The sequence below is a fragment of the Neolamprologus multifasciatus genome, chromosome 8, assembly GCF_963576455.1.
Source record: "Neolamprologus multifasciatus chromosome 8, fNeoMul1.2, whole genome shotgun sequence".
Classification (NCBI taxonomy): domain Eukaryota; kingdom Metazoa; phylum Chordata; class Actinopteri; order Cichliformes; family Cichlidae; genus Neolamprologus; species Neolamprologus multifasciatus.
In genome coordinates, this window is record NC_140446.1 from 12,960,829 (window position 1) to 12,988,159 (window position 27,331).

The window sequence follows — 27,331 nt, forward strand, 5'->3', positions numbered from 1 at the left end:
ATATGAACACAACAGCTTGCACCGCTTGTCGGCATCCTCCAAGCTGACTTAAAAAGTGTAAGAGATATTTTACAAAAAGAAATCTAAAACTCTCTTGCAACTGTGTTCAATCTTTAATCAAAAGGGAGTAATTGTATTATATCAAGATAATGTTTTCCCCCAGAGAGTCATAATGCACAAAATGAAGAAACATGACTTAACATGCTGATAAAAATTATGAAAGCAACAGAAGTGGAATGGCGTGACAGCTAAACCATCTCATAAGGAAGGACACAGATTCAGGTATCTAAGAACAGTCGCTTGTCTTGTAGTTGTGTTCTTTACGAATGTGATTAGAAAATTTTACTCTGGAATAAACAAAACTCAGCAAATTCTAAGATTTCATGGTCATTTTATGGTTATCAGTGTCAAACCATTAGCTGGTACCCTTTGAGTCCCTTGCGCCAAGTTAGTTGTACAGGCAGCCAGATCAAAAACTGCAGTGTGAGTGGGAAGTGAGAAAATCAATTAGGAAAAAAAAAAACATTCTCACATGCTGTGGGGGGGAAAAATCTCATAGTATAAACTGCTACATGTGTAAAGAGTTTTGTACCGATACTTTTTAAATGCTTCTAATTGAGGAGGAATAACTTTTTATCTCCAATTCCGCAGCTCCACCAGTTGAAGTGTGTAGGGTGCTATATGCCCCAGTAAAAAATATCTGTGTGTGGTATCAGCTCCAGTAAAAGACATATAGCATAGAGCAAACAACAACAGAAATAACTGCACGCGTTGCTCTATGCAGGAGAAACCCAACACAAAACAGCAAAATTTAAACAATGTCAAAAACAAGTAAATATGACACAAGCAAAATAAAAATAAATAAATGGAAATGTTTCCTCAGTCAGAGGACGTCATCCGTGACGCTAAGCATATGAACAGAGCACTGAAGTGACTGAGAGTACTGAAAATTAAAAGGTGGAAATAAACCCTAAATTTCTGTCAACACAAAAGAATAGATCTACCGTTATGACACACATATTAATTTGATTAATTACATGCTTCACAGAGAGACATGTTAGAGTGTTCGAATACAAGAAAGAAACTTGTCAGCTTCCAAAACAATCCCAAATGGGACTAGGAGCTTTCTAAATTTATGTGTACGCACATTTGTGCATGCTCATATAAATGCTAAGGAGAGCAGACGGAAGAGAAGCCAGAGAATTACATGCAACCAGCATCAGAGCATAATGTGGCGAATACAAAAAAATAAAACTGACAATAAATAAATAAAGTAAAATCCCACAAATTTTGTGGAAAAGTAGTTTGTTGCATGTTGCAATCTAACAGTGATGCGTCATGTGATATCAGACACTGATTTCTCCTCAGTGTCTGATGTGAAATCAGGTGCTTTAGATTTGTTTGAAGTGAAATCATACAGAAACGTGAAACTCCTCTTAACAGTCTCTGTTACCATAAGAAGTGACTGAGCGACGAATCAATTTCCAAGTACACAAAATTAATGTGCTGGAGGTGAAAAAAAAACCTGAATAACATTTTAAAAAGACTACAAAAGGCTAAGTTTAGGATGAAGCTGTAAAGAGTAAAGCATCATACAACCTGTAGAAATGTCAGTAAGTCATCATGATTAAAAATTTTATGCTATTGAAAAGGTAAAATGATTGTAATTATTGAGAAGTAATAGAGTTGTCTCACATGATTTAGTAAAGAACACTGTTCAAGACGGCATGTGCTTGAAACAAGCTCAGTGATTCCAAACCGGCAGCCAATCAGAAGTCGAGAGAGAAAGAGGGTTTATTGAAATTGACATTTTTAATTTTGTTTTCTTTTGAAGTGGCAGAATAAACAGTGAGCTTTCACACTGTGGACAAAGGATTTACGATACGACAAACAAACATAAGAGCGGCGATAAACCTTCGTCAAACACGAGGTGTGTGTGTGCGTGCTTGGTGCAAACACACATGCCAATCGGACTGCCATGTGGAGTGTATGCGAGAGAGGTGGCGTTGCTAGGAGCACCAGGTTGTGTGCAGACAGTGGTAGCAGAGTAGAGACGGCAGCAGCAGCCTGGCAGTGGAGAAGAAAGGAGTGGAGCAATGCCAAGAAGATTCCCCCAGAGAGACCGTAGCAAGGAGAGAATGAGGCAGACAGAGAGGGAGAGAGGCACGGAGAGGGCATGCTGATATGATCATGTGTTTCCACCGAATGACGGACGAGCAGTTCACTATCAGCAGATAAACATCTGAACCCTAGTATTAGTGTACTGTGACTTCACTATGAGGCTAAGAGGGTCATTAAAAAGCAAAAGCGCACTCGCTGCAGCTTTGAGGAGATATAATGTTAAGGCATTGATGCTAGGAAGTGGTGATGATAAAACAGCAGGAGAGGGAAGCTACAAGGTTGACTGGAGGGATGAGAAAGCCCCTTCATCTGGGCTCATTTTTGTCACCGCTCCTCATGTCACCTATCAGTCAAAATATAAATGTTTGCCTATTTCCAACCAGGCTGCATCGCTGCCTCACCTCTGCGTGTTACCCTGCTGAGCCTCTCCCTTGTTTTCTACGTGTCATCTCCTTTTCCAGTTTCTCTCTTCCTTCTTCCTCCCGCGCTCTTCCTTTCCTTATTTTGTCTTTAAACGGAGAGTCGTGTGAACAGGCTATGCAAATGAGATGGTTATTACCCCACTGCTCATCAAGCCGCACAGAGGAGACATTAATAGGCTGATGAATATGCATGTGAATTTGTTAATTAAGTTAATTATTCTGCTGAAAATGCATTCGTCTTCCAAGGACATCTTCCCCAGGATTTCAACCTGCTCCACTCATTAGTCATGCGATATTTCATACACAGAGTGAAAATGAGAGAGAGGGAGGCAGACAGTGGGAGGGAGAATGAAGGGGAGAGGAGACAATGCTGTTTTTGGAAAGTGGGTACCATTAACATGTGGGGTTATAAAAGTATGGGGTAAAAATAATGTATTTTAATGTCATCAGCGCTCACAATGGGATGCGTCATAACTACCCATACTAGCAAACCACATCCTGCTTTCCAGATATGGCACATTATTCCCAAAAAGACCTAGTTGGAAGTTTATACATAGAGTTTTTTACGTCTATTTTTTGCGCTTGCTTCTACCTCACTGGTTACTTCTCCCTAATTGCTTATTAAAACCCTCTTAAATGAACTTTTTGTGCCAACTTTCCAACACATTAATTAATTGTTGTAGCCAATTAAGTGCCGTTGTGCAAATGAGCCTCATCACAAATGGTCCTATAGGGCTAACCCCTCCTTTCTCTCTCCCGCTCCTTGTCTCTTACTCTTCCCTCACCACCCTCCCCCCTCCAGTCTTCCCAGCTGCCCGAGCACTTCAAGGCACTCGGTGCCAAAGAAGCAGAAACTGTGTCCTGATAATGCTTCACTGTTTTCTGGACTGCTTCCAGCCTTCAGGCTCACTGATCTCAAACTTGTACGATAGGTGGAAAGCAAAAAGCTCAGTTGATTCCTTTTTTGTCTGGCACATTTGTACAAGAGCATCTTAATAAGGCCGCTTCTAAACCCACCGCCAAACCATATAGAAAGTGTGCTGAATGCATTGTATGCTTAATTTGTCTGGTGGCTATGAATTTTCAAAAAGGCATGCATGCATCAAATAATTTATCTTTATTCATTGCAGGTAACATGAGAGTTCACCAAGAGAGGCTGTGGGGAAAAAAAAAAGGAGGGTAGTTAACTTCAAAGCGCTCAATAAGGTTGCCAAGCTGTTCACACATCTTCATCCCCTGTGTTAAAGCTGGAATCATGCAGAGGAAATCAAATACATGTGTATAAGGAGATGTTCTACAGAACAACACTGTGAAAATCTACAAAATGTAAAAACACTGAAAATTAGTGGTTGACGCAAGCAAAATATGTATATGTATGGTGTATATGTTCACCACCCCACACATACAGCTTATATGTAGGTGTATGCATACATATAATGTGTATATTATATGTATGCACACACACATATTATGCAAATATTTTGTGTACTGGATGTAAAATCAGGTTTCTTTTAAAATAATGACACATCTTTGCACCGAATGCAGAAAGCAGAAAAAAGCTGAATCGGATCAATGGGTATGTCTAACATTTGCCTTTAAGCATGTGCCAAGGTAAGTATCTTCTGTTGATTTAGGCTGTCTCATTAGCTTCTGCTTCTTTATTCAGTTCCACCCTGACTCAGTGATGTTGAGACCAGTGTTTTGTGGAGGTCATACCATCTGTTGCAGGACTCCTTGTTTGTCTTGCTGAAGAAAGTTCTTCGTGACTTTGGTTGTATATTCTGTGTAGTTGTCAAGCTGCAAAATGATTTTGGGGCTCTGTTAGGCTACACCCTAATGGTGCCATATGATGAACGAGCATCTAAACATTTAAAGTGTGTAGAAATGTTGCATAGCAGTGAACTTGGAGCGTATATATGTGTTCACATGTGTGTGTGTGTATGTTTTATCTATTCATAAAATAATAAAATGTGATAATAAATGGATCGGAGGACTCAAGATGTGCAAAGAAGCAATGTAAATTTGGCCTAAATGTAAAATTTGTAATGTGTAATAATGCGTCAAAAATGTACTGCCAATAATGCCTCATGAGATAATACCTTTTCTGATTAATGTGACAGTTCTTAGATTATTATTATTTTTTTACTGCTGTTGTTGTTGTTTTACTTTGGGGGTTTTTTAGCCACTGTGGCATTCATTTTGTAGTTGAGACAATGCGAACATTTTTCCATCATGTTAACAACATGCAGAGAAGCGTTTCTCAGCACAGGGGTTGAACTTTCTCTTTTTTTCTCATGCCTGACTCTGCCCACTCTGCTGCCATTCGGACGTGGCACTGATACACCCACCAGGAGGATTAGGGAAGGTTTAACACCGGTGCCAGCCTCACTCCCTGTGCCACGCCATCCCTCGGCACAGAGGGGGGTCCCGCTTGGCATGGCAAGGTGAACTAGCCTCTGATTGATGGGCATGGTTTCAGCCTGCTACTGTGCTCCCTAAGGCCCGTGCCTCCTTTTCCTTTTTCCTACTGCTGTCTTGGCAGCAGTGCCCAACTCCTCTTCCATGCCAGGCAGCCAGCTAAAGCTCCTGGTGGGCACATCAATTACATAGCGGCACCTCCCCTCTTTTCTCATGTCTATCTGTGGGTCTGTCTACTGTCTCAGACGATGCCAATCTGGTCCCACTCCATTTCCACTGCTGTCTATAGCTATCTCCTGTGTTTGTGTGCATACTGCTTTATAGCCTACCCATGTTCACAAATACATCTTTGCATATGCACAAATGCACATGAATCCTATTCATGCACACACCCTGTGCTTTCCTCTTAGGCAGGTCATAATGGTTGGTGGGAAAATCCTCCCTAGAGAGCACTCTGCCACAGGCTCAGCTGTACAATAGGCTCAGGTGTGTGCCTGTAGTATGTGCTTGTGTGTGCAAGGCATGGATGCTTTTGCTCTTTAATCTTTTTTTTTTTTTTTTTTTTTAATCTACTGCTTGATTAAACAGCCTATTTCTCTGACTGCTTTATAGTAGAGGGCATAAAACAGTAGGAAAAAACAAACAAACAAACAAAAAACATTAGTAATTTAGTGCATTATTTACATGATTATTTCAACCTTCCTTTGGATTTTGCCTGTTAGTTGCTGTTGGCAAATCATGAATCATTTACTCGCAGCGACCGTACGCCATCTGCAGTATTAATTTTGCCACTGTCTTACTATAAGCTGAAAAGGCTTTTATTTTTGAAGCGATAAAGGCAACTGTTTCGTTTCTCCTGGAAACGTTGTGATAAATAACCCAAAGCAATTGTTACAACGTGCAAAATGGTAAGTTGGAACCTTAAAATGTTTATACTATTTTAAATGTGCTCGTGTATGTTATATATACACACAAGCATGCAAAAAAAATTGATACATTAAAAAAAAAAAAAAAAAAAAGTCTGGAGAATACATACAAATAGAGAAAGGACTCACCCAGGAGAAAAAAATCGCTGTCCCTCGCTTGCTATGACGAGTTTATAGTAGTATGGAAGCCCGGAAGGGATGCTAGGAACCTGAAGCGGGGAAGTCGAAGTGCACCAGGGGGGTACAATGGCGGCGGGGCCTGGTGTTTCTATGCAGAGCTGCAGCCCTGCGAGGGAACTTTCTGTTTCAGTTCAGCAGGGAGGAAATCAGACTCATGGTGATCGGGTTAAAACCGAAGAAGTAACGGGTAAGAACGCGACTCGTGCTTTATTTTTCGTTGCTTTACTGATAATTTATTTTGGGACTTGGGCTATCAATGGCTAACTGCTAAATCAGCCCACTATGTTGGCGAGTACTGCTGCTTTTTGTGTATGTTTTATAGATTTGAAATCCATCCGTGGGTAACATATACACACAATAACTCCAGATTGATAAGTGCGGCTTATCTGTACAAGGATTGGTGTTATTTTTTGGTGCGCTTAAAGTCACGTTAGTTGCTGATCTGTAATCAGCTAACGGCTAACGTTAGCAACTTGCTAACGTCAACTTTCTGCAAACACTGATGATATGTAGGTCGTGCAAAACAAGGCTCTGAAAATATAAACACCACAGAAGTTTTGCTTACTTATTCAGTGTGTAGAGCAAAAAATGCCAGTCTGTCCATCAGTTTGGCAAACTGTGTAATAAGCTGCAACATTGTAATAGCTCATTATCGACATGTTTTGACAACACTAGACATCCTAGACTAACAGCCTGGTAAAAGGATCCCAACACTTTTATTAAAAGTTGTTTTGTTTTTTTTTTGTTTTTTTTTTGTTATTTTTCCAAAGAGCTGACAAATCCTACCACCCAGCTAATGTATAAAAATCATGCCAGTCGCCTACCTACGTGAGACATCTGCCTGGAACACAAATAGTACAAGTGGGAGATAGATGATGATAATGATGTTGTTGTCATGCTCTCAGGTCACTCTTGAAAATATCGAGGAAAGAAAGTATTTTTATACTTATATTTGTTACAGTACACATTTGGCTTCCAGTTTGTTTGGAATACGTAAATGATGATAATACCTACAACACTATTAGACCTTGGGCCACCAGGATCGGCTGAGCTATATCTATCCATCTATCTATCTATCTATCTATCTATCTATCTATCTATCTATCTATCTATCATTGATCAATGGTCTTTGATTAGTGGTCATGTTATTAAACAAATGTACTTTTTGTAAGGTTGAGGAACCCTGCAGTCAGCTGAGACTGAAGAAGTCAATTGTGACAAACTGTTTCTCCTGCTGAAAACGCTACATTCAGAACAGAATCCACTTTTTGGGATTCCTGCTGATCTACATTCAAAAACACGCACAAAACTTTTTTTTCCCCTCATAGAGTTACACTAAAAAAAAAGTGTTTGTGCGTGTTAAGTTGATATTTTATTTCTTTAAGTTTTGTTTTGTTTGTTTATATTGCCTTAAAACATTGAAGTTACCACATGTAGCTTTACAATGTTTACCACTTCTTAGACAAATGCCACATAGAAGTTTGAACGGGAAGTTTTTGTATAGCCTTTCACACAGGTGTTGATTAACCCAAATTATTTCTAAACAGTATAGTTTGTGGTTGTGTTTTTCTCAGAATAACAAGGATAATAGAAACACCCATAAAGATATACAATATAGCTTAACTAACTCAAACTGCAGCTGTTAAACTGGAAAAAAAAAGTGTTTGTTTGATGAAATTAGTTTTTGCTTAGAGGAATAGTAAAAACTTTGTCTTGTTCTAGTTTAAGTACTTTTATTACATAAATATGGTTATTCTGGGTGGCAAAAAAGATCATAAACCTCTCCTTTAAAATGCAGAACAGAATAAGTGTATGAAATTTGCTTAAAGGTTATCTAAATGCATGTATTTCTTTTTTTTATTTAGAAGCAGAGAAGCAGAGTCGCATGGCTGCTCTGCTGGAGAGGCTTCATGCCAAACACAATGCTTCCCGGCCATGGCAGGAGACCTGCAAGGTTGTTCGTCAGGCTATGGTGAGAGAGAGACCTTTCTATAAGTGATTTGTACAAATTTCAAAAGCATTATTTTACATCAGTAAAGGCAGGAAAAAGGCATCTGCAGCAAGGCCCTTATGATAAAATCTGTGGTGCCTTTGTGAATAGAAAGCCAAAAACATCCTCAACTCCATTTCTTGAAACAGTAAGAGGCACCACCTAGTGGTGCAGTTTAGCTCTGCAGAAAAACCAAGACTTAGAAAGACTTTAAGGGGAAAGTCATACAATATATTCTCTACAGTTGTGTAATATACCAGTTTTAGAAGGCCTTAACAACATTATAGACACACACAATACCCATCATGATCCATCTGTTTACTTAACAATCCCACATCAGGTCACAATGTAACAAGTATTCACAACAGAGAACACATTTAATGTCATTAAACATATAATTGCATAAAAGGTATTTTCTTCAGTAACTTAGCTTCTGGATAAGTAAAGCTGTAATGGTGGTGGAATTTACATTCTTGAACCCAGTGGAGCAGGTGGAAAACAAATTTTAGATCTTGTTGATTAAGCACATTTTTTGTTTTATGAACTGTTTCTCTTTCTTTCCACATAATGTGTCCCAGGAGAAACGTGGTGTAATGAATGCAGCAGGTCACCAGCTCCTGCTCAACTGTCTGGAGACCCTGCAGAGAGCTTTGAAAGGTGAGGACGTCAGTTGATTGAAACACAAGGGAGAGTCTGTTGACCTTTTTGTTTAGAAAAACAAACTGCTTTCTTTTTCAGTCTCATCACTTCCCTCCATGACAGATCGTCTGGAATCCATTGCTCGACAAAACATGTAAGTCTCTTACGGTTACGGAGGCCGGTAAACCTAAGCACTGAAAGCAGTGGAAGCTTTCAGTTTTTAGGTTGAAAAACCTTTAGTTTAATATTTCAAATGAGAATTTTCATTGGTTGGGAGGGCTACATACAACACATTGCATGATGTTCTTTATTTTACAGTTTTGATGGCATTTATCCATTGTGAACGTAGTCAGCAACAATATTTACATTTTTGCCAATATACTAAAACTGTTTTAGCTAAAGCACAACAGGAAATTGAGTATAGAAGCGTCATAGCATTATTTTGTCAATTTTTTTTGCCTTGCTTGTGCAGGCTGGGCTCCCACCTGAGTCCCTCTGGAACGGAGTGCTACATCACAATGGACATGTTTTACGTGGAGGTGCAGCTAGATACCAGTGGCCAGCTAGTGGATGTTAAAGTGGCTCATCAAGGAGAAAGCCCCACGGTCAGTCTAATCACTATGGAGTTCCATAAATTAGTAATAGAAGGCCTTGGTGACACAGGTCTAGAGACCATTCAGTGCACCATTGCAACCTCCACCTGCTGGGAAAAAAACTAACCAATCACAAGGAGGTTTCCAATAAAGTGCAGTACCAGGAATCTTTGGCAACCGTTTGGAATACACATATTTTCCCTTACAACCAGTGGTTGCCGGGGGTTGCCAACTGGTCTCTAGGCTTGTGTGACTGGGAGAGGCAAATTACATTAATCTAATTCCACTAGTGAAGATTCAGTAATCTTTTTTTGTATTTAATTCTTGGTCACAGAGTTGTCCTGAGCTTTTTCAGCATTTAAGGTGAGTAGAAAGCACATGTGTAATTGAAACTCTTGTGGATGATAAGAGACAAACCTGTAGTGCATGGTGTTTCATTTCTGTTAATGATTAAAAGTTAAAATTGCAGTTACCTGTTAGAGATTCCTGTTTAATAGCTGATTGAGCCACTTTTGTTTTCTTTTTAACAGGGAAAAGAACTTTGAAGAGTTTTCTAAACATCTCAAGGGACTTGTTGATTTATACAAGCTTCCTGGAGACAAGTAAGTAGGCTTGCAGGCTTTGACGTTTGGTTTAGGCTTATCTAAAAGCACGAGTAGATATTTCGTTCCACGTATAAAATTGAATTTACACGTGCTGTCTTACAGATTATGAAAAATTATCTTTTATTAAATTGTTGAGTTATAAATATGTAATGTATTACTTGGTTTAGGCTTTTTAACTGCTGAGAGACAGGAGAGCTGAAAAGAAAGCAATCAAAGACCAGATTAGTGATATTATTTTTTTTATAAGATGCATATGCCATACATCTCTGAATATTGTTTTCATATGTCTAATAATATTTCCTTTCTGTGTATTAGTAAACTGAAAACCAAGATGTACATAGCACTCCAGTCTTTGGAGCTAGATCTTACAAAGATGATGCACATGTTTAGGTAAGTTCAATAAGTCTTTGATTTACTGTTTAAGTTGCCTTTGGGATCTTTGGACTTTTCATATTCATCACATTTCTGAGGACTTTGGTTGTATGCTATATGTATGTGCTTCTAGAAAATGTCAAAGCATGTTAAATAATAAATCCCTGAAGATTTAATCAGTTTGAATCTGAATTTGATCATCTCTATTTTAATGCAGTCTTCTTTGTTTTTATGTTTTCTAGGTTAGCTACCAATGCTAATACAGTAGAAACTATTCTGCATGGGAGTGTGGGCTTGCTGACAGCCAGAAGTGGTGGTCACCTTGTTTCTCTCCAGTGCTATGTGTCCCCTTATGACATATTTGAAGAGGGAACAGGCACACAGGTCAACCTAATGGACAACAATGGCAAGTGCATGCAGGACATTGATGACCTTATCAAGAATCATCTACCAGTCACGACCTATGTAACTTACTGGATGATTGTTGTTACAGTGCCGCGCTCTCTGGGTGTCAGTGTCTCTGTTACAATTGAAGGAACCTCCTCTGTCTATAAGCTTCCAATTGCTCCACTGATCACAGGATCCCACCCTGTTGACAACAAGGGGTAAGAACATGTTCACCAGTGTTTACAAAGTCCTCCAGTGAGCAACACTAATCTGTGTAAAACCTGCAATTATGCTATACTGGGAATTGTTTACAAATTCACCACTCTTGCAAATATTTGGCAGTTATCATGGGTAATTGATTTATTTCTCTTTATTTTAGGACACCATCCTTTTCCACTGTGACCAACTCCAACTGTGTGGACCTGCCAGCTTGTTTTTTCCTTAAGATGAACCAACCCACGCCCTTTTCACTCTCTTTTATCCAGAGGATGGGCAATGCTACTTGTGAGTTTACCTAATGCATGTTGTATTCACTATTCATTAACACACATGGAAAATATAATTCTTTATTTGAAAGGTTTAACCTTAATCTCTGTCAATTTTTTCCTAGCCATCCCAGTGTTTGAGACCCCACCCACCTTGTCACCTCTCTACCAGTTAATTGTCCAGAGCCAGCTCCAACGTCTTGAGGAGGGCAGCTCCCAGCCTCCACCCCCACACAACATGCACTTTTATTCTGTGAGCAGACATTACGTGCCTCCACAAATATCAGCGATGTGTTGTAAATCTCTAGAATCTTTTAACTTGCACGTTATTTGGTTTAGTTAAAGGTCTGTCCACCCTCGGTGGTTACCCCCAACCTCTTCTTTTGGCTTTAGAATTGTCTCCGTTACTTGTATTTATATATCACAATTATCACAATTTCTGTCATTGGAAGTATCTGAAAACTTCTATTTTGCTGTCTAAGGTGTTACCTGATCAGCAGCACTGTTACTTCCTGAATGGCGATGCTCCAGTGCAAGATGGTCGATCTCTTCAAGGAGCACTGGTGTCCAAGATCCCCTTCCGCCACCCGGCACAAGTACCATTCTTGTTGGATATCATTCGGCATCAGGCAGCCTATAACACCTTGATTGGCAGCTGTGTGAAGCGGACTTCTATCAAAGAAGGTAGGTGGCTTCTGATTTCCTGTATTTATTTCCTGTTATTAACATGTGCTCTGTTTTCTATCATATTACATTACTTATAATAAGTGTCATTGTTATTTCAGACAGTGCAGGCCTGCTGCAGTTTGAGGTGTGTCCTCTTACTGACTCAAGTTTCAGCGTTTCTTTCCAGCATCCAGTGAATGAGTCCCTGGTCTGTGGTAAGCACATACTTTTGCTCTTTTTTCTGGGAGGTTTTGGGGAATAAAGTTGTTTCACTAAAATAGATACATTTAAAAAACCTCACAGCAAACATGATGTTTTGTAACAAGTGGATTTGACACAAATGTCTTTATACAACTTTTTTTTTCTCCCCAGTAGTCACTTGCTACAAATACTTGAAATCCTGATAGAGAGCTTGACGTTGAACTTTAATTTGTTTATATTTCATATATTCCTTTTTAAGTCAGAGGTTCTGACTACTGAAATTGATGTGACACTGTTGGAGTGGTTGATATTAATTAATTATGTGGGAAATTGGTCTTCTCTGATTGTATAGTGGTTTTACAGAGAACTGTTTTTTTACATGGTAAATTATCTTAGGTTGAGTATATAAAGGTTTCCCCAACTCATTGCCCAGAAACACAAAACCAACAATTGCAAAGTTTTTATAAAATTGCCATTGGGTTAAAGTTCAGCTAAACTGGTATTTATTATTTTAACTGGGGGACTCAACACATGACTGCAGCATGTTGAACCTTTATCTCAAACCTATGTTTGCTGTCTGTCTTTTCACTGTTGGCTGATATAAAATGTTGACTGAAAAAAAAAAACATCCTTGCAGTCACTTCACGGTTGATTAGCAGGCAGCCACTTTGCACTTTTAGCTTTGGAGTAGATTGCAGTCTACAGGGGTTCATGGGTTAATCTGCTAGAATATCTTTTGTTTTTTGTGTAACTCTATTCTATGTGATCTTTTTCCTTTAGTGGTGATGGAGGTGATTGACTCCAGACAGGTATCCTGCAAGCTATATAAAGGAGTGTCAGATGCTCTAATCTGCACTGATGAATTCATCACCAAAGTGGTCCAGAGGTGAGATACTCACCATAACACCATAACTGTGTGGTTATGCACGGTTTAGTACATGGTTGGTAATTGTTTCCTTCCTCTTGTAGATGCATGTCCATCCCTGTAACCATGAGGGCAATTCGAAGGAAAGCAGAAACCATTCAAGCAGACACTCCAGCCCTTTCACTAATTGCACAAACCGTGGAGACTATGGTGAAAAACAACCTTCCACCCTCTGGTAGTCCCACCTATAACATGGTAACAGCTGATGGATCTAATCCCATGGGACTGCCTGGGCTTACAGGGGGCAACACACCTACTGGAGGAGGGCCCAATTTTACAGGTCCAATCACTTCTCTGTATGGGATGTCCCGAACTGACAGGCAAGCTCAAGGAGGAGAGTGCCTAACCCCAGGAGCTGTGGCTAGCCAGCAACAGATGCAGCAACAACAGCAGCAAGGTCAAGGCCATTCAGATGACTATAGCAAAGTCACACAAAATCCCATACTAACAAGTCTGTTACAGATAACTGGAAGTGTGGGTTCTAGTCCCAGCTCCCAGAATGCACCACAGCCCCACCAAACTCCACCTCCAACATCTTCCCCTGCCAGCAACACCAAGAATCACCCCATGCTGATGAACTTGTTGAAAGACAATCCCACTCAAGATTTTGCTTCCCTGTATGGGTCTAGTCCATTAGAGAGACAGAATTCTTCTGGTTCTCCACGGACAGAAGGCATGGGCGGAACCTGCCCTGGAGGTACCACGAAGGGAAAAAAGAAGCGCCCACGGGGGAATGAAAAGGGTGGCATGCTGCCTGGAACAGCTGCTGGTGTTGGAGGCGGTAGCTTAGGCATGAAATCTCAACAGTCATCTTCCATGCCACAGCACCACCAGCACCATCAAGTCACTCACGAGGATGATTTCCACCGTGAGCTCCTCTCTATGGATGTGGACGCATCTCAGAATTCTATCTATGATGTTAACCTGACTAGTGATGGCTTAGACACGCCCCATAGCATTACTCCTGCACCAAGCCAGTGTGGAACACCACCATCTGGTCCCAGCATGCCTTATTCACAGTCTCATGTCCAGTCTCAGCAACAGCAGCCACCAGGTACCGTACCACCTCGTATGGTCCGTCTCTCCAGCTCTGATAGTATTGGACCTGATATCACAGAAATCTTGTCAGATTTACCTGAACAAACTGGCAAAGGCAGTGGTGGGAGCCATGGGCAGCATCCAATGGGCAGCGGTGGGGAGGATGGAGGCGCACTAGGTACCCCTATCCGTGACTCTTCGAGTTCAGGTCAGGGTAGTGCAGTGTTTGACTCAGCAGATATATTCAATACCAACAGCAATGAGAATCCCTTCACAGACCCCGCTGACCTGATTGCTGAGGCGGCCGGAACTGTTACCACTCCCACCAGTGACTCTTCTTCTACCAACTTCTTCCCTGATGCCGCGGACTTTAACCCTGACCTTCTTACCTCAGGCCATGGTTTCTCCCAGAGTTACTTTGATGACAGTTCTCCAAGTGCTGATGGAGACATGGACCTTGTCAAGGGTTTTGGGGGAGGTAGCCAGCAGAATACCCCATCAGGAACGCCTCAAAATCCTACTCCACATGGACAGAGCACTCCGGAGCCTTCACTAAAGGACCCTTTTGATATTGGGATGGTGTTTGGAGGCAACAGTGGTAGTGGTAAACCACTTCTGGGACAAGCTCCTGATTTAGGAGACACACATGGTGGAGGGTCCCAGAGCCCCCTTTTGAGCATGGGCCTTGGAGGAGCATCTGGTGAACCAAAAGTTAAACAACAACAGGTTCTCATGCGGCCAAAAGATGAGAATGGGGGCAGCGGTGGGAGCAGTTCTGGGATGGGAATGGGGAGCAGCTCAACAGAGGGAAAACAGGTGAAGCGTAGCAGGACGCCATCCAGTGAGGGGAAATCTAAAGATAAACCTCCCAAACGCAAAAAGCTCGATCCTGATGGAAAATCCCCTTCTCACAGCTCAGGGGGACGACCTTATACACCACCTAGTGGTGGCTCAGGCTCTGGTAGCAGCATAAGTGGAGGCGGTTCCAAGTCTCCTGGTAGCTCAGGACGGTCACAAACCCCCCCTGGAGGTGCCACACCTCCAATTCCCAAAATCACTATTCAGATCCCCAAAGGGACCATAACTGGGGGCAAAACCTCTTCCCATAGTGGATACACCTCCAGCAGTTCAGCCACAAGCAGCACAGGAGGAACTGGAGGAACCAGCAGCAGCAAAAGCCATCATTCACACTCCTCGTCCTCTGGAAAGATCAAATCCAAGGAAGGCTCCATGACACAAGGCAACAGCTCCAAACCAGGGAGTGGAGGAAGTGGGCCATCCCAGTCTAAAGGCTCCTCCCAAGGGATGGGTGTTGGCAAGCCAGGATCTTCACCAATCACCAAACATGGCCTGTCTGGGCCTGGTACTGGCGGAGGAATAGGAAGTGGTAATAAAGTTAAGCCTCAGGGGGGCAAGCCTCCTGGTTCACTTATGAATCCCAACATAAAGCCCAACATTTCACCTTCCCATTCTCGTTCCAGTAGCTCTGGTGAAAAATTATCCTCCCCTATGAAGATGCAGCAGTCCCAGGTTCCAGGAACTCCACCTTCTTCCAAGGCCAAATCCCCCATGGGCTCAGGAGGTGGCAGCTCCGGAGGGTCCAAGTCTTCTTCCGGTGGAGGCATGAGCTCACAGAAACCAGCTGGGGGAAGCTCTTCATCTGGTTCTTCATCTTCTTCATCATCCTCCAGTTCCTCGTCATCTTCAGGTTCAGTTGGCTTCTCAGGAGGCTCTCAGTCTCAGTATGGCAGTGGTGGAGGGGGAAGTGGTGGAGGTGGTGGAGGAGGCAGTGCAAGTGGGGGTGGAGGTGGCAGTGGTGGAGGGGCTGGCCAGAATAATGCAAATAACCCAAACGCCAAAGGAAAGTCTCCTAGCCGTAACAAGAAACCCTCTCTAATAGCAGTCATAGACAAGCTGAAGAGTGTTGGAGGAGGAGGAGTAGGGGAGGATGGTTGTGAGGTAGGGCCACCAGTAGGGGGAACTGGTTTGTCATCTACTCCTGGCGGTGGGTCTGGAAATGTTCCCAGTGGGCCTTCAAACATGGCACCGTCCAAGCATGTCTCATCCTCTCAAAGTAGTGACTATAAGCGGGAAAAGTCTGATAAAGAGGCAAAGGCAAAAGTGTCAGTGTCGGGGGGGAGCAGTGGGGATAAAAAGTTGATGGACCCAAAAACAAGTGGGGTAGGTTCGACTGCTTTGGCCAAGATTATAATTAGCAAACCAGACGGTGGCTCTCCAAGTATCAAGGCTAAAGTGACCCTACAGAAAGGAGGAGAAGGATCTAGTGACAATATGCGTCCTCAGATTTCTAGCCTGAAAGCTTCTCCACTCTTCAGTGGCTCGACTCCCAAACATGACCGCTCCTCCCCCAGTCACAGCCGCTCACCAGGATACACCCCACTTAACCAAGATAGTGAGAGTGAGTCAGGAAGCAGCTCAGTGGCTGAAAAGTCTCACCAGAACAGCCCCAGCTCGGACGATGACCAGACCATGCGCCCACTTCCTCCCCAGGACTACATGAGCTCTATTCCCCTTAGCTCAGGTGAGAAACATAAGAAACACAAGAAGGAGAAAAAGAAGCAGAAGGAGAGGGAACGGGAGAGGGACAGAGACCGAGAACGGGACAGGGACAAAGAGAAAAAGAAATCTATGTCCATGGGGCCGTCTTCTCATCCAATAAAATCGGACAGTTGGTCAAGGTCTCCCATCTCAGCTTCAGATTCATCTTTGTCCATGTTAAGTTCAGATCGGCCTTCCCGGCCGAGCCCAATGTATATGAGAAATGAAGATGATGACCTCATGGACTCAGCCCTCACCGGCAACCTTTAATTTGATGTAGAAAGTGCTTTGATTTTACTCATTTGTTGTCAAATTTTAACCCATTCCTTTTAAAACGTAAAGTAAACTTCTATTTATTTTAATCAAGCTGCAGATTAGAGCTGGATATAGGAATATTAAAGCTCTGTAGCTGATCATTGAACTGTTAAAGCTGTATTTTAGTTTTGTATTTTACTGTATGAATACCGATGTATGATGTCGGGGAGGTTAGGATGCCAGGTGTATGTGAATGTGAACACTACACATAAAAAGCCACCTCCGAATTGAGAAGTTAACCATTTTTGTCTTTCCTGTGATGTCAGATGTTTTTATTTTTTTTAGTACATGTTTCCCCATTTTTTTTATCCATGTAATCCATCTACATTCTGCTTCTGTCATAAAAAACAATGTGTTGCTATTATACAGTATGACATCTATTGGAAGTTATTGTAAAGACCGAAGGGTACAGCATTTACTTGCCTTGTTTTTCACAAAACCTTCAAATTTGTAGATTTTTGATACATTTTAAATTGTTAACGAGTAAATTAGTGAAGGTAAAAAGACTGTAACTGATAATGATGATGATGCCGATGGTGGAGTAAAAGAGACATGCAGTTATTTTTTATAACTGGAATTGTTTTTGAAGGTTGGAATAAAAATTTTACATGTGAACCAATTTCCTCATATTAATGTGTTTTGGGAGATTTGATTACTATAAGTTTCTGTCAAACAAAAACACCAGTTGCAACCATTTAGAGAAAGCGAGGAAAGTGTCCGTGGCACTAGATGGCAGCAGTGTATCAGGCTCTATTTCTGGCTGCAGAATTACAGGGTGCGTTATAATGAGTCATTTTCCCAAAGGTGTGGAGGTTAAATGGATTTTCACATCTTTATTCACAGGTATTATAAAGGATGATTTGTAGATTCAGAGTGCAACTAAAGGGTTTTTCTTTGCTCACAATGGGCTCATTTTGAGCCTCCAAATTGACAGAACTAAGAGATGTTTATACTGTCATGTTTAACTCTTGAGCATCCCTTTAAATTTACATCCACTGTTGTCCCTTCGTACCCACACGGGTACCCATCCAAAAGGTGATATAGCAATATCATATATTAATTTTTTTTTCTTTTTTTTTCACATCAGATCTTTTAAACAACTTCAGACCTAACCACAGATATAAAGTTTTTCATTATTTTTTTAATTATTTTTAGGTTTTTATGGCTTTATTGTCATAAAAACCCCTGTTTTTTTGGGGGGAAAAAAACCATAATATGCAATATTTTCAAAAAATTAGTTGCAAATGGAACTACTTGGCATGAGGTTATTACAGCCTTGAATGGGTAAATAATTCATAACAACATTGATTTGGATGCATTATTATTTTTGGAGCAATAAGAGTTTTTGCAATTTACATCCACTGTTGTCCCTTCGTACCCAAACGGGTCCCCATCCAAAAGGTGATATAGCAATATCATATATTATTTCTTTTTTCATTTTTTTTCACATCAGATCTTTTAAACAACTTCTGACCTAACCACAGATATAAAGTTTTTCATTATTTTTTTAATTATTTTTAGGTTTTTATGGCTTTATTGTCATAAAAAACCCTGTTTTTTGGGGGGGAAAAAACCATAATATGCAATATTTTCAAAAAATTAGTTGCAAATGGAACTACTTGGCATGAGGTTATTACAGCCTTGAATGGGTAAATAATTCATAACAACATTGATTTGGATGCATTATTATTTTTGGAGCAATAAGAGTTTTTGCAATTTACATCCACTGTTGTCCCTTCGTACCCACACGGGTACCCATCCAAAAGGTGATATAGCAATATCATATATTAATTTTTTTTTTCTTTTTTTTTCACATCAGATCTTTTAAACAACTTCAGACCTAACCACAGATATAAAGTTTTTCATTATTTTTTTAATTATTTTTAGGTTTTTATGGCTTTATTGTCATAAAAACCCCTGTTTTTTGGGGGGGAAAAAAACCATAATATGCAACATTTTCAAAAAATTAGTTGCAAATGGAACTACTTGGCATGAGGTTATTACAGCCTTGAATGGGTAAATAATTCATAACAACATTGATTTGGATGCATTATTAATTTTGGAGCAATAAGAGTTTTTGCAATTTACATCCACTGTTGTCCCTTCGTACCCAAACGGGTCCCCATCCAAAAGGTGATATAGCAATATCATATATTAATTTTTTTTTATTTTTTTTTTCACATCAGATCTTTTAAACAACTTCTGACCTAACCACAGATATAAAGTTTTTCATTATTTTTTAAATTATTTTTAGGTTTTTATGGCTTTATTGTCATAAAAAACCCTGTTTTTTTTGGGGGGAAAAACCCATAATATGCAATATTTTCAAAAAATTAGTTGCAAATGGAACTACTTGGCATGAGGTTATTACAGCCTTGAATGGGTAAATAATTCATAACAACATTGATTTGGATGCATTATTATTTTTGGAGCAATAAGAGTTTTTGCAATTTACATCCACTGTTGTCCCTTCGTACCCAAACGGGTCCCCATCCAAAAGGTGATATAGCAATATCATATATTATTTCTTTTTTCATTTTTTTTCACATCAGATCTTTTAAACAACTTCTGACCTAACCACAGATATAAAGTTTTTCATTATTTTTTTAATTATTTTTAGGTTTTTATGGCTTTATTGTCATAAAAAACCCTGTTTTTTTGGGGGGGAAAACCCATAATATGCAATATTTTCAAAAAATTAGTTGCAAATGGAACTACTTGGCATGAGGTTATTACAGCCTTGAATGGGTAAATAATTTATAACAACATTGATTTGGATGCATTATTATTTTTGGAGCAATAAGAGTTTTTGCAATTTACATCCACTGTTGTCCCTTGGGACCCAAACGGGTCCCCATCCAAAAGGTGATATAGCAATATCATATATTATTATTATTTTTTTTTTTCACATCAGATCTTTTAAACAACTTCTGACCTAACCACAGCTATAAAGTTTTTCATTATTTTTTCATTGTTTTTTAGGTTTTTATGGCTTTATTGTCATAAAGACAATAAAGCCATGTTTTTTTTGGGAGGGAAAACCCATAATATGCAATATTTTCAAAAAATTAGTTGCAAATGGAACTACTTGGCATGAGGTTATTACAGCCTTGAATGGGTAAATAATTTATAACAACATTGATTTGGATGCATTATTATTTTTGGAGCAATAAGAGTTTTTGCAATTTACATCCACTGTTGTCCCTTGGGACCCAAACGGGTCCCCATCCAAAAGGTGATATAGCAATATCATATATTATTATTATTTTTTTTTTTCACATCAGATCTTTTAAACAACTTCTGACCTAACCACAGCTATAAAGTTTTTCATTATTTTTTCATTGTTTTTTTAGGTTTTTATGGCTTTATTGTCATAAAGACAATAAAGCCATGTTTTTTTGGGAGGGAAAACCCATAATATGCAATATTTTCAAAAAATTAGTTGCAAATGGAAATATTTGGCATGAGGTTATTGCAGCCTTGAATAGGTAAATAATTCATAACAACATTGATTTGGATGCATTATTATTTTTGGAACAATAACACTTTATTGCAAAAAAACAAACTGAACTGACCTGAACAAACTCAACAACAAACTGAACAAAGATGTAATTTACATTTTATAGCATGAACCACAAGATGGATAGATTTTGCAGACAGGACATATCTTATATATATATCTAACATTTGCAGCAGTTACGATAATAATGTGCTGTATGCACGATGAGCCCTGCTTCCGCTTTTTGGAACGCTGCTCTTTCTCAGCAAAAGCCTCCCCTAAATTGACCGTGCGCTTCGTGTTGTTCGTGGCGTCTGTGCAGAAATGACAAGGCTGCAAACTATTCTCACAGACTTCAAAGGTGCACCTGAATTTAAAAAAAGATCATCCTCTATCTTATTGTACAGACAATTATCTTTTTCTGCCTCTCCCTCCTGTTCTGTGTTCCTGTGCCACTGGGAAACTGAACTGACCTGAACAAACTCAACAACAAACTGAACAAAGATGTAATTTACATTTTATAGCATGAACCACAAGATGGATAGATTTTGCAGACAGGACATATCTTATATATATATATAACATTTGCAGCAGTTATGATAATAATGCGCTGTATGCACGATGAGCACTGCTTCCGCTTTTTGGAACGCTGCTCTTTCTCAGCAAAAGCCTCCCCTAAATTGACCGTGCGCTTCGCGTTGTGCGTGCGCGTGTCAGTGCATTTCGTGGCATCTGTGCAGAAATGACAAGTAAGACAAGGCTACAAACTATTCTCACAGACTTCAAAGGTGCACCTGAATTAAAAAAAGATCATCCTCTATCTTACTGGATAGAGGATGATCTTTTTCTGTCTCGCCCTCCTGTTCTGTGTTCCTGTGCCACTGGGAAACTGAACTGACCTGAACAAACTCAACAACAAACTGAACAAAGATGTAATTTACATTTTATAGCACGAACCTCTAGATGGGTGGATTTTGCAGACAGAACATATCCTACCATTTGCAGCAGTTACAATAATAACGCGCTGTTTGCACATGAGCACAGCTTCCAAACTTCCCCAAAATTGACCGTGCGCTTCGTGTTGTGCGTGCGCACGTCAGTGCATTTCGTGTCGTCTGTGCAAACTATTCTCACAGACTTCAAATGTGCACTTAAATCCAATGACTGGAAAAGGATCTCTCTCTGTCTCTCCCCTCCCCCCGGCTCTGTAGTGTCACTGGCACAAAGACTGCCCTTCCCCTGTCTGCGTAGCAAACAGCCAGCCAGGTGGCTGATTTCACACCCCTCCCCCCTCTGCTTAACAAAGACGTGCCTGCTCTTGCACCCCACCCCCCACCCCCCTCACTGCTCAGAGCAAACAGGGCTCATTCAGAGTGAAGAGATTCAAACATTTAGAGAGATTTAGAGGAAGAGAAGAAAGTTGCAGGCTGTTGTTCACTTCAAGGAGGCGGCTCTATGGGCTGTTTTGTTTGCGACCGACACACACACACACACACACACACACACACACACACACACACAGTATATATATATTCTCAATCACATTCACACCACTCTCTTATATCAGTTCCACTACATCAAGACTATTTTATGGTGGTCAGCTGTTTTATTGCCATGTAATTTGCATAATAAGATAACCATGACCTGCATTCAAAACCACTGAAAATGTCTATGGGAGTGCTGTACCTAATATTGTGCTCATTTGATCCAAAACCTATTTTTCCTTTATTTTGAAGGCTGAGGCTTAGATCCATTAGGTATTCACGAGAAAAGAATTATCACATGTCAGAATTACAGTATATCGAAAATATGCGAATATCAGCAAAATACTTGTGTTGAGGCAATCTTTCTAGGAAACTAACCGGCATTAAGACCTAACAGTACAGATATGCCAGAATGAGTTGGTGTAGTTTTTTAGTTTGGTGCTTTAAAGAAGTATGACTTTGTAGCACCAGATACATACCTTTAAATCAAAGCAACGTCTGTGTATCACTGTATGCACATGACCACTGTGCGTTCTTTTTTCCGTCATTGCATTTTCTGCATTGTCTTTGTGAAATGATTGGATGTAAGACATACAGTCTTTAACAAGCAGCTGAGGTGTACTTAGTAAAGCAAATATCTAATCAACCAATAAGATGACAGCTCAACTCCATGAACTTATGCATGTAGATGCCCTGCTGAAGTTCAAACTGAGCATCAGAATGAGGAAGAATAGTGACTGAAGGGACTTTGAATGTGGCACAGTTGTTGGTCTCGAGGGCTTAAAGTGAATGGTCTGAAAAAGAGGGTGGCGTAATGGTGTGGGAAATATTTTCTTGGCACACTTTGGGCCCCTTATTATCAACTGAGCATTACTTAAACACAGCCTAGCTGAGTATTGTTGCTGACCATGTCTGTCTCTTTATAATCACAATGTACCCATTTTCTGATGGAGTCATGATGGAGCTACACATAAAGCAAGGTGATCACCCAAGAAGACTAAAGTTGTGGTCAGACCAACATCACCATCCATAGTAGCAAACTTCCAGCACAGCTCAAAAATGTGTTCGCTAAATTAGACTTTAAAAAATGGGGCAGTCTGAAATGTTGGGTTGCTGAGTACTCTGTAATAAAATTTGAAATTGTCAGGACTTTAAATTTGTATCTACATTGCAAGGAAGAATGGGATTATTCATGCCAAAGTAATCAATTAATAGAGGAGAAATATAAATAAATATTATGTGTCACGTGACCAGTTCTAAACTTTCCAGTAACACTGCAGTCAAAGGAGCTTGGAAAAACTGACTGAGAACCTTCACAGAGATATTCCAGTAACATCACACGGACCTTTAGTCAACATCAGGCTTGTGCCCGAGAGACGATAAAAGACTGCACAGAATGAGAGGATTATGGGAAGAAAAGGAAATATGTGGGTATATTCCAAGCAGTCAGAAAGTGTGAGTGACAGGGTCAACAATAGAGAAATTAGCTGTGCTGGAGAAAAAAGGCAGATCAGCAGTTTCAAAAGGTTGGCAGGGAATATAAAGTCAAAGAGCCACAAAGGGAGGAATGGAGAGAAGCTCGCAGCTGGAGGATGGCGAAAAGATGGCCTGGTAGAAATGAGAATATTGATTATAAAAACTTTGGCTGAAAATGCCACTTTAGAGGCTCAAAAAGGAGTTCAGCTCTGGGCTACTGTCCCCATAATGAGGGCACACATTCAACATATCGTTTTAGGATGCTGTTTTTTTGGTGTAAATGCTATGATTTACATTGATTCCCATGACTAAATATATCAACTGTGTTTAAGGCTATCAGCAAACTGTCTCTACAACATGTCTCTACATATACTGAATTAAATAACGTGAAAATAAATGCATCTCACAGTTTTGTTTAGTTTTGAAGCCAAAATGTAAAAAAAAAAACCACAAGTCAAATTCCTAGCAGTCATGAAGAAAAGATGCAAATAGGTGCTTCTGAAAGCTGAGACAGAAGAGGAACAGACTGTGCTGCAGTTCAATAGCAGAAAGACTTGATTCCTTTATTATTCACAAGGACATGATAAACCGCAATGGCAGTAATGACATTCAAGCAACCTCCTGCTGTGGTGGCGTAGGGTACTTAGCTGCATATGACACTCTGCATTTATCCTTTGCAAATATACAGTACAAAGGATCAGATGACTTCGCTTTGGGGCCCTTCAGATGGGGCACTGGGGACATAGACAGGAATGTGAAGCCAATCAAGGTGCACATAGTTGACAATGGCGTTTTTTCTTATTCTTTTTCTAAATCATTTTTTTAAATCATAAAATAACCCTATTAATTTGTGGAAGCTATAAAGTTTAGCACTGGCTTCTGGGGGGAAAAAAACCTTCAAAAAACAGCCAAGTCAGCAAACCCAAGGAAAAGTGAGGTAATGTTTCAGAGGATCAGCTTGCTAAAAGGTTTGTATCAAAACTTGGTTTCATGTGTTGTCATTTGAGACATGAGAGGAGGCAAAGGTTAAAAATATATTTTTTCCATCCATACAGGAATATGTCTCATTGATTTTGTAGAATATCAGCAAAATGATGAAGTGATTTGATTCATCAAAGTGCTGAAACTTACTGAAACTTACTGCAGATTTGTTGGCTGCACATCTGTGATGTGAATCTCCTATTCACCACATCCCAAAGGTGATCTATTGGATTGAGATCTGGTGACTGTGGAGGTCATTTGAGTACATTGAACTCATAGTCATGTTCAAGAAACCAGTTTGAGATTATTTGAGCTTTGTGACATGGTGTGTTATCCTGCTGAAGATCGGTACAGAGTGGTCATAAAGGGACAGACGTGGTCAGCAACAATACTCAGATAGACTGTGGTGTTTAACAAATGCTTAATCGTGACAAGATTAAGCATTTGTTAATTGTGACAAGAAACTATCCACCACACCATCAAAATACCTGGAGCCTGAACCACTGATACAAACTAGAATGGATCCACGCTTTCATCTTGTTAACACTAGATTCTTACCCTACCAACTAAATATTAGACACTGAGGTAGACCAGGCAATGTTTTTCCAGTCTTTTGTTCTTAAATTTGGTGAGGCTTCAACATGCATACCATTCTTTCTCCTTTGAGATTATTTTGTGGAAAAATCTCAGCAGCAGTTTCTGAAAAATTAAACCATGCTACATTTAACGTCACTAAAATCACCTTTTTTTTTTTTATCCATTTTGATGCTCAGTTTGAACTTCAGCAGGTTATCCTGACCGAATCTATATGCTTATAGTGAAAACACCAAATGTAAAAAGTCTCATTTACACCACTGAACCCTGCTCTCAAAAACTGACATAGACATAACACTAACTTTCACCACTTATTTCTCAAATCCAGATACACAACGTTTTAAAAACATGTTTAGTGACTTCTTCTGTAAGTTTGGAACTTTACGTCACCGTCTTGCTTGGTTGCGGTCAATAGACTTAGCTAGCTTCTGTTACCTACCTAGTAACAGAACCAATAACTTGGGGGAATATAAGGACACTAAAACTAAAAATCAGCTTAAGGGGATCACTTTTGTGCTGTCCCTGGCTGCAACAATGAGTTTTATATGTAACCAAGGTTAAATATAACCTTGGTTAAATATAACCTTGGTGTCCATTTTGACACTCTGTCTCCTAAGCAGTAAGTGTTGTTTCGTTGTTTGGCTAGATGCACTGATGGGAAAATTCACCTGGATGATTAGATACTATTTTGTGTCCCCTGGAGCTTTATTCTTTTACTCTGCAGCACCACCAGCCAAAAGCTTAATGACAAGATACAAATTACCTGCCAATTGTTAGCATCTGATGTTGTTGTTAAGCTAGTGCCACTGTAGCTGATTGCAGCCTGGGGTGCTAAGAATCTTTGCAGCCCAGAAAGGATGCTGGCCAGATTTCATGTTCTGCTGATTCTCTTCACTCTGATCCTGTAGTACTCATAATTAATTTCATTTCTAATTCCACCATTATTCTGTTCTACATAATATGATTAAGAATTCACTCTCCTCTCCTCTCCTTTAGAGTTCCCATGTCTGTTTTGTTTCTTCCTGTAGCTCATCCTACACCATCCCTCTCTCCTTCAGTGGCTCTACTTTTGGTTTCTTTTGGACTCCTTGCCTGTCTTCGTGTGCTGCAGTCAGGCTCATCTGTCTCACTTGCTGTTATGCAGCACTGTGCATCATTTTCTTTCCTTCCCAGTTGTAGCAGATTCCTTCAATTTCAGGTGTGTAAGACACACAAGGCGCAGCTAGGGAGATGACTTCAGCAAACTGCGGTTTACCCTCGAGCACACAAGGAAGAGCTGCAGTTCACGACTGTTGATGAGCTGTATAGCATGGAAATAACCTCCCAGCTTATCCTGTAGATAAGCAAGCAAGAGGGAAGCAGTCATTTGCCAGTTAGTTAAGCTTTATAGCTGCACACAGTCAGCTTTTGGAGGCAATGGAGGAGGAGAAGGGGTTAGAAGAGGGTGAAAAGAAGTAAGAAGTCAAAGGAAAGATGGAGGAGAAGAGAGAGATTTATTTATGCTGCATCCTTAACTAGGGATTTTATTATAGCACAATAAGAGCTGCAGACAAAGTCCAGATTATACTGTTTGGAGTATGCAGCAGCTTATAGGCTGAATCATTTTATCAGTACTGAGCGTAACCCGCCAAAAAAAAAAAGAGTTTTATATTTATCAAGAATATTTTTAATTTTTCTCCATGTTGCTGTGGTTTCACTGTGCCAGTAATTAACATATTTGTGTGTGCAGACATGTAGATCAGCATCACTGAATATTAATTGTTCTGTTGAGAAATGGTAACTGAATGGGCTGCAAGTGAAATTGAATTTAACTGCTTTTCTTAGGCAAGTTGCTGCAACTGAAGCATGAAAGCTGTGGATTAATTTGTTGATGTGAATTCCATTATTCAAACCGCTTATGCAAGTTCATCAGCACTTTGCAATTTCATTTTCCGTCCGATAGTAAAGTAATCATTCTTGCTTTGACCGAAAAACAACGGCGAGCAAATCACGTTTCCTTCATGGCATAACATGCTTTGAGGGAAAAATTTATGGTTTGTAGCTTTGCAGGTCTTTTTAAAATGCTGTGCTGAGGAAATTTTACCCTAACTGCATCAAGTTTTCAAGTAATGCTGAGGCAAACTGAAGTAAGCGGCTGTAAAACTGTGTCGCTTGTGAAACATCAGCAAAAAGGAAGGAAGTGAAGGTACATCTACAGTTCATAGCCACCGTGTCACTATGCATTTCACTGTGTGCTTTCCCTTTTTTAAGAGCTGTTTACAGTGAGAAATCAGGATGAAATATGCACATGACTCAGTTAAGTGACTGTAATACTAGTCTATACTGTCATGAGTGGCAGAAGAGGACGTAATGTAGACTTCTGAGGCAAAAAGCAATAAACAAACAAACAAACAAACAAAATCAACATTTATTTAGCTGGACTATTGAGTCCATAGCAGAAAATTAATTGCAGAAT

The 27,331-nt window shown here is 40.0% G+C and overlaps 1 protein-coding gene across 1 annotated transcript; it reads left to right on the top strand.

Annotated features, from left to right (window-relative positions):
• The first annotated feature begins 6,061 nt into the window (after positions 1-6,061).
• med1 (mediator complex subunit 1) lies at positions 6,062-17,457 on the top strand. The gene is made up of 16 exons (XM_085170616.1): positions 6,062-6,254; positions 7,933-8,039; positions 8,636-8,714; positions 8,796-8,850; positions 9,169-9,301; positions 9,624-9,652; positions 9,820-9,891; positions 10,210-10,284; positions 10,509-10,672; positions 10,760-10,871; positions 11,033-11,157; positions 11,264-11,391; positions 11,621-11,822; positions 11,924-12,019; positions 12,786-12,891; positions 12,975-17,457. The coding sequence occupies exons 1-16, from the start codon at positions 6,134-6,136 to the stop codon at positions 16,795-16,797; spliced, it is 5,427 nt and encodes a 1,808-aa protein (XP_085026742.1). The 5' UTR covers positions 6,062-6,133; the 3' UTR covers positions 16,798-17,457.
• The last annotated feature ends 9,874 nt before the right edge of the window (positions 17,458-27,331 follow it).